General features: G+C 46.0%; 1 protein-coding gene across 1 annotated transcript; it reads left to right on the forward strand.

Annotated features, from left to right (window-relative positions):
• Positions 1-6: 6 nt before the first annotated feature.
• LOC119086152 (NACHT, LRR and PYD domains-containing protein 1a-like) lies at positions 7-7,695 on the forward strand. Its single transcript, XM_037201133.1, has 5 exons — positions 7-1,380; positions 1,878-2,002; positions 5,834-5,975; positions 6,688-6,732; positions 7,116-7,695. Exons 2-5 carry the CDS (start codon positions 1,934-1,936, stop codon positions 7,412-7,414), a joined length of 555 nt encoding a protein of 184 aa, XP_037057028.1. The 5' UTR covers positions 7-1,380; positions 1,878-1,933; the 3' UTR covers positions 7,415-7,695.
• The last annotated feature ends 256 nt before the right edge of the window (positions 7,696-7,951 follow it).

Genomic DNA, 7,951 nt, shown 5'->3' on the forward strand with positions numbered 1-7,951 from the left:
TCAGTTCCACAGTCCATTTCCTAATTGGGTTATTTGTTCTCTTGGTGCTTAGGTTTTTTTAGTTCCAGGGAAGTCTCATTTCTGCAGTCACAGAAGTTTAGTGAGCAGCTGAAGCTACTCACCAGGAGCAGAGCATGGGGCAGGGGAAATGGACCAGAAACTCAGAACTCCAGGTGTCCTGAGCCCCTGTAAAGTATTCCCTAGGGAAAGTTCCAGAGCAACACAAGGTTAAGGACAGAGACCCAAGGAAGCTCTGGAGTCTTTATAGGGCCATTTAGAAATGGAAAGAGTGATGATGGCTGATGATCCACAGAGTAGCAAATATAACCACTGTTCTACCATGCTGCCTCTACCACAGTGAGACGTGGGCCCAGAGGTTGTCCAGGTGATCTGTTTGGGAGAAAGAGCTCTGCCCATGTCCATCAGTGACAGACCTTCATCTGTCCTCATGCTGCACTGGGGTATCTGAGGCTAGTATTTGACTAACAGAGTGAAGGTCTACAGTCAAACAAGAAGAACAGAGAAAATAGTCTGTCTTGAGCCCCTTTTCATACTCTAAACCTAGGGGGAGGGGTGGTTGGCAAGCCCACCCTTTCCCATTATAAAGTCACTCTATCCATACCCTTATTAATCTCATCCATCCACCAGGTAGGCCGGGGAAATGGGATTTTCCCAAGGAATTAGGGAGCCTTTGAGTGCACAGGAATCTAGTCAAAGCCTGCTGAACTGCAGGTCACATTTGGACAGGAATGAATTCACCAAGCTGGTGACAATGTCTTTGGAGGTCTCCTAGGAAGGCCAAGATCAATGTGCTAGTATACTCAGTGCCTAGAAAAGACTAACTTCTTTGTAAATGGCACCCTCTACCTTTTCTCTCAGGTGGCAGAAGGGGGCCCTTGAGTCTCTCCTAAGCCCATTCATGAGGGTTCTACATCATCACTCTCCTAAAGCGCTGCCTAAATCCATTCCCCTGGATTGGGATTTTTGAGAGGACAGAGTCATTTAAACATCCTCCAATGTCTCTCTGAGCTGAGCCCTGGGTTTCTACTATGCCAAGCCAAGTCTGGCTCAGACAGGCATTTAATCTATACCATTTGACTCCATTCTTGGACAGGAATTCAGAAGGACACCTCAAAGTTCCAAGTGGCCCACTTTATGAAGGACAGGGTAGTCTTGGAGAAGCCAGCCAAAGTGGAGCCACATTGCACAGTTCTGAAAGACCCCAGCTTCTCTCCTTTAGGAGTCATGCTAAAAAAAATCCCTGTCACCTGGCGGCGATTCATATCCATCACCTCCATCACATTGCTCTACCATCAACCTCATGCTGAGGAACTGAAACTCCACCTTTACCTGATCCCCAATGACTGCACTATTCGGAAGGTGAGAACCACACGGGCCCATCCAGGGTGGGCTGACAGAAAACACGAAATGAGGAAAGCATCCCAGTGGGATCCTCTCCTAGGAGTGAGGGTGGGCCTCTTGTGAGTAGACCCTGGTGTGGGTGAGCGATCTGCCCTCGCTCAGCCTTAATCTGGTCCCCTCAATCCCAAGTCTCCCTTGTGTCTGCTGCTCCTTCACTAACCTCTTCACAGCTTTCTACAGCCTCTTTCGTGGCATTGGAAGGATGGGGAGGCTCCACACCCAACCTGCAGCCTTTCCCTGCCCTTTCTTCTCTGGCAGTGACCCTATGACCATTGTGAACATGGAACAAACTAGAGTAGAGCTGTCTGTACAGTGCACGGGGAGGAGGGCTGCAGAGGTTTGATTACACCCCCCAACCCCGCTTCCATGCACACACACAAAAGAACAAATGGACCATCTCACCTTATTCAGCAAGATTATGTAGGTCAGAAATCACTGTCCATTACCTTCCTTAGGCCATAGATGATGAAGAAATGAAGTTCCTGTTTGTGCGAATACACAAGCCTCCCCCATGGGCTCCCTTTATGTGGGCTCTCGATATACCGTGTCTGGTTCAGGGACTATGGAAATTATACCCAAGGTAAGCAGCCTGATATTTGCCCTTCTCGAAGATCAGATGTTAGGCTTGGGAAAACCTGTTGGGTGGTTCTCTCAGGTGCTGAAACTTGAGGTTTGGAGGAAAGCAATTGGAATTCGTGATGTACCAGAAATCACAACTGGATGGACTGACTTGGGGCACCATAGTGTTTAGGCTATACTGTGCTAAAGCCATGAAGCCAAATAAACCCGACTTATTACTCATCATGGGACATCTCAGTAAAAATGGTTCTAGAAAGAAAGCACTGTAGGATGTCTGTCATTTGGTAATTGTCAGGAAGGACTAAGGAAGCCTAATTACTCTATGTTGGGTATTGTCAGAGAGCAGGGACAATTCTATGACTGGTGATCTCAACAAACCAAATGTTACCGTGGTTAAACTAAAGCAATAGAATATTGGAATGGTTGAACATACAAGATTCACTTAGTATGTGTTTTAGGGTGTTTGGGATTCTGTGGGCTTCGTGGTAATCTGTTTAAAGAAGATGCTCCGTGCATGTCCAATGGAAGAGCTGTAACATGGCTGACCCACAAGTCTTGGAACTCTTTGTACTGACACTAGATTTAGCTGAGTCTCAGATTCTTCCAGAACACTGGGGACTGCTTTTGGCTTCTCCCTATTTCTCAGTATATCCTCTCCCAACACTCTTTTACCAAAAGCTACTGAGCATTAATCTGTATTACCCACATGTCCATAACTGGCCCAGATTTTCTGCTCATGAACAGAAAGCATATGTGAATGGTGGTTTGTGGCTGAACCAGAGTTAGACGAGTGTGAGTTTAGTTTGAAACATCTATCAGGACACTGACTAGCAACAGCACTTAAGACCCCAGACAGGCCAGGTGGTGGTGCACGGCTTTAGTCCCAGCACTTGGGAGGCAGAGACAGGTGAATGTCTGTAAGTTCAAGGCCAGCCTGGTCCACAGATAGAATTCCAGTACAGCCAGGGCTACACAGAGAAACCTTGTCTAAAAAAAAAAAAGACAAAAGATAAATGATGGGGGAGATGGCAGCAAAGTGTGATTTCATGAAAACATGAAGGTCTGAGTTAAGAACCCCAGCACCCATGTGAAAAGCTGCCTGAAACTCCAGTGCTGGGAAGACAGAGATAGGAGGATCCCTTGGGAAAGCTGGACAGCCTAGCAAAAAGTAAGGTGGAGCCTTATGAGCAAGATGGCTCAGTGGATAAAGGCACTTGCCACCACACCTGATGACCTAGGTTTGGTCCCCGGAGCCCAAATGGTAAATGGAGAGAACTGACTCCATCAAGCTGTCTTCTGACCTCCACGTGCACACCATGGCACATGTATACACACACACACACACACACACACACACACACACACACACGCACACGCACACGCACACATGCACACACCCCTTGATGATCCTATTTAATATTGAGCTAGGTGACAGGTACTGAAAAGGAGGTGATGTCTGTCCATTACATTTGGAATCATGAACCAAAGGATGAATAGGCAAGCTGCACAGCTTGGAGCCCTTCTGTATATCTGTTGCCAACCAGTGATAAGAGAGAGATAATCTACTCATTCAACAAATGTTAACTCAGTGCCAGAGATATGCTTCGGGGGAGATAGGTCAATGGACAGACAGATCCATTTACTTGGGAGGGTAGCATCCCATCAGATAAGACCTGCATAAATAATAGTAACCAGTAACACCGAGGGCTAACAAGTAAATACAGCACTGTGAGAGAGACTTGGGATCACTTCTCAGCCTTTTCACCAAGATCAGTTGTAGGGTTTGTGCTTATCAGAGAATGACTTGGACACTTCTACTGGCAAGTCAGAGAAACATCTCTGAGAAGATGCCACTTGAGTTGAGGCCTCAGTGACATAAAGAGTCGAGGCATGTAGGATTGTGAAGTACTTCAGACACAGGAACATATGCAGAGGCACAGAAGTGACAGCAAGCTTCAAGTCTCCAGGTGCCAGAGAGGAAGTCATCATGGCAGAGTTGGTGCATGTAGCAGAAAGTGGGGTCACACTAGAGGCAGCACCTCCTAGTACTCATTGATCCAGTTTGTTCTGTTACGGAATTTTGATTTTGTGCAAGTGCAAAGGCAAGACCCCACCATGGGGTCTGCTGTGGGATAATGCTCTTGTACACTATAAATATTTGTCACTCAGATTGGTTTTATAAAACACTGACTGACTTGCTGGGCGTTGGTGGCGCACGCCTTTAATCCCAGCACTCGGGAGGCAGAGCCAGGTGAATCTCTGTGAGTTCCAGGCCAGCCTGGGCTACAGAGCAAGATCCAGGACAGGCACCAAAACGACACAGAGAAATCCTGTCTTGAAAAACCAAAATTTAAAAAAAATAAGAAATAATTTTTAAAAAAGTACTGACTGGTTAGTAGCTGGGCAGGAAGTTAGGCAGGAAAGCCAAACTGAGAATACTGGGAAGAAGGAAGGTGGAGTCAAGGAGTGGCTAGCCAGACACAGAGGAAGCAGGATGAGAATGTTGTACAGAGATAAGGTACCAAGCTACGTGGCTAAACAGACAAGAATTATGGGTTAATTTAAGTGCAAGAGCAAGTGAATAATAAGCCTGAGCTACTGGCTGAGCATTTATAAATAAGCCTCATAGTCAACTATTTAAGAAGCAGCTGCTGGGTATTTGGGAACAGGCAGGCAGGAGAGAAGCTTCCACGTACAGGGTTTTAAACATGATCATGCAGGACTTTGTTTACTCTGATAAAGATGTCTCTAGCACTAGGTGAGAATGGATGATAAGCAGGCAAGAGCAAAAGCAAGAACAAGTCGAAAGGATGCAGATGAGAGGCTGTGGTAGCTTAACTAAGGAAGCAGCCATGGAGATGAATAGTTGATAGAGTCAGGAAACTGACAACACAAGAAACTGTCAAGACCAAAAGGACTATGAGTCTTTATGATAGGTATCTAAATCAATCGTGTTGGTAAAGACAACAGGCTTTGATAGACAGGTTATTATGGGAAGATACAGGAAGAGGTTACAGATGGTGCCTAGATGGGGATCTGGTCACTCAAAAGATGGTTGTGCAGTTTTCTGAGTTTGAGGAGACTTGAGAAGGGCATGCTTGAAAGACAGCTGGGAGTCAAGTCTTCTGTCTTAGATTTGATTTGCCTAGGAAAAGACATAGCTGTAAGTTTTCTGTTGACTGGAAACAAGTTTAGGACTTGTTAGGAATGAAATTTTGTACTAAAGGAATGAGGGCTTGGATTCAAGATAGGAAAGAAGGAAAAAGAAAGGCCCAGTTAAAGATGGACAGCCTGGTGGTGGTGGCACATGTCTTTAATCCCAGCACTCAGGAGGCAGAGACAGGCAAATCTCTAAGTTCAAGGCCAGCCTGGTCTACAGAGTAAGTTCTAGGATAGCCTGGGCTACACAGAGAAATCCTATCTCAAAAAGAAAGAGAGAGAAAGAGGGAGGGAGGGAGAGAGGGAGGAAGGGAGGGAGGGAGGGAAAGAAGGAAGGAAGGAAGGAAGGAAGGAAGGAAGAAAAAAAATGAAGAAAAGAAGGAATGCAGGAAGGAAGCACAAAAAGGAAGAGAGAAAATAAAAGATGAAGGAGAAAAGCTTTGGCTTAGAATGTGTGAGCACTACTTTAAGAATGAGCCTTGAGTTGGCCCATGGATTCTCTTCAGTGCTCTCACCCTTCTGAATTAGTACATGTTGTCAAAGTTGATTGACTTCAGGAGAAAGGATAATGTCCCTCTGCAATGGAGTAGGACCAAGAGGGTGTTGGAGTGGGGAAAGATTCATCTTCAGAACAAACAATGGCTTCTCACATAGAGGCTCTTGCTTTCTCCAGGAGCTTGAGCTGTGCTACCGGAGCTCCGCAGAAGCCCAGCTCTTCTCAGAAATCTATGTTGGCCACTTACAATCAGGGATCTGGTTGGAGATAAAAGACAAGAATACTGGCACTGTAGTTTGGGAAACCTTGTTGAAACCAGGTAAACCCAGGACAAATTCAGGGTGCACAGAGGTAGGAGAAAGATCCATGATGGGCCAAATGATCATAAATACCCCTAGAAAAAATGATGTGGCTTTTTAAGTTATACAGACACTGATTTTATAAGAATTTCAACTCTTCCACGAGACCTGAGTTTGTTTCCCAGCACCCATGTTTTATGACTGCTTATAATTCCAGTTCCAGGAGATCCAGTGCCCTCTTCTGGGCTCTACAGACACCTACACTCATGTGCATAGGCACACACAAACAAGCATAATTTAAAATTACAAAAATAATTCTTTAAAAATATTAAAAAGGAAAAGGAATAGGTTTAGACTCAAAATAAAATATCAAATACTTTAAAACTTCTAGCAAAGGACTCAGTTAGTTCTCCAGGAATTTAATTCAGGCCAAGGCAGGCTAAAATGGGTTGAGATGATGTTGGAAGAAGTTGCTGTTACTCATCTAGAAGCTTTCTTTCTTTTGATTAGTCTAAAATCATAACCTCTGGGCTTCAACTTCCTAAAGACATTAGGAAAGGATTCACCTAGATTGTGTCTATAGGTCCATTCTACCCTTATGCCAGACTCTGACAGAATTTGTCTCTAGCTTGTTCTCAGAATCCAAGCATCTAGATGAGAGTTTCAGGGTATGTCATGTGAGTTTATAACTAGCACTATTATAGATGCATCCCCATCTCTCCTTTCCTCTAGGAGACCTTAGACCTGCATCCACTCCAGTCACTCCAGCCCCTACAGGTCAGTAGCACCTGCCACACCAAATGAGGCAGTGAGGGTTTCAGGGTGCACTATCTGGTTCTGGAGGGAAGGGAAAGGAGAAAAGAGGGGCCCTCTCATTGCCGGCCTCACCAGGATGTGGGGAGCTTCACATCCAAGTCCCCGGGCCTTTTGCTCCTGGCCATGGGGGCCATAACACACCCCATTCACAACCTCAGTCATGAACCCTTTCTGTTCCCACAGAGTGTCAGGCTGGCTACTGACATGAGGCTAGGCAAGGGGTTTCCAGAGTGGGAAGGAAGCCAGTGACACAATGAAATAAGAAACAGAAGTGGAGAATGAGCTGTGAGAGGCTCTGCTGGGAGCCTCTCTTTGATTCCTGCCAGTCTTGCCTTCATCCACAGTTGCCAGGCCCTCCCTGCACTTTGTGGACCAGCATCGGGAGCAGCTGGTGGCCCAAGTGACATCAGTGGACCCTGTCTTGGACAAACTGCATGGTCAGGTGCTGAGTGAAGAGCAGTATGAGATGGTTCGTGCTGAGGCCAACAATCCAAACAAGATGCGGAGGTTGTTCAGCTACAGTCGGTCCTGGGACAAGGCCAGAAAAAGTCAACTCTACCAAGCCCTGAAGGAGACCCACTCTTACCTGATCCTAGAACTCTGGGAGAGGTGGGGCAGGGTCCTTGGGGGATGGGTATCCTGAAATCTCGGCAGTGAAACCTGAGCCTTGAATCATGCCTCTGATCTTTCTTTTGGCTTCATTTCCCTGTCTATGATCCCCCTTGGCTTGGTCTTGGTTCTGTGAAGCTTGTCTGCTTGCAGGTGGCATTCTCAGAGATGTCCCTCTAGACAGCTTGCCTGTGAAAGCCAAGGGGCAAGTGGGTAACTGTGAGGCATCCTTGGCAGTGGACTTTGTTGTTGCTGTTGTTTTTGTTTTTTGAGATAGTTTCTCAGGGTAGCTTTGTGCCTTCCCAGGAACTCGCTCTATAGCCCAGGCTGGCCTCGAACTCACAGAGATCCGCCTGCCTCTGCCTCCCGAGTGCTGGGATTAAAGGCGTGGGCCACCAGCGGCAGTGGACATATTTTATCAGCCCACTCAGAATGGCATACAATTTAGAACTTACAAATTGTTTGTTTCTGGAATTGTCCATGTAACCTTTTCAAGCCACAATTGAATTTGAGCTAATTAAAAGCCCTGCCTTTAAAAAAAAAAAAAAAAAAAAAAAAAAAGGACTAAAGT

The sequence above is a fragment of the Peromyscus leucopus genome, chromosome 8b, assembly GCF_004664715.2.
Source record: "Peromyscus leucopus breed LL Stock chromosome 8b, UCI_PerLeu_2.1, whole genome shotgun sequence".
NCBI classification, from domain to species: Eukaryota; Metazoa; Chordata; class Mammalia; order Rodentia; family Cricetidae; genus Peromyscus; species Peromyscus leucopus.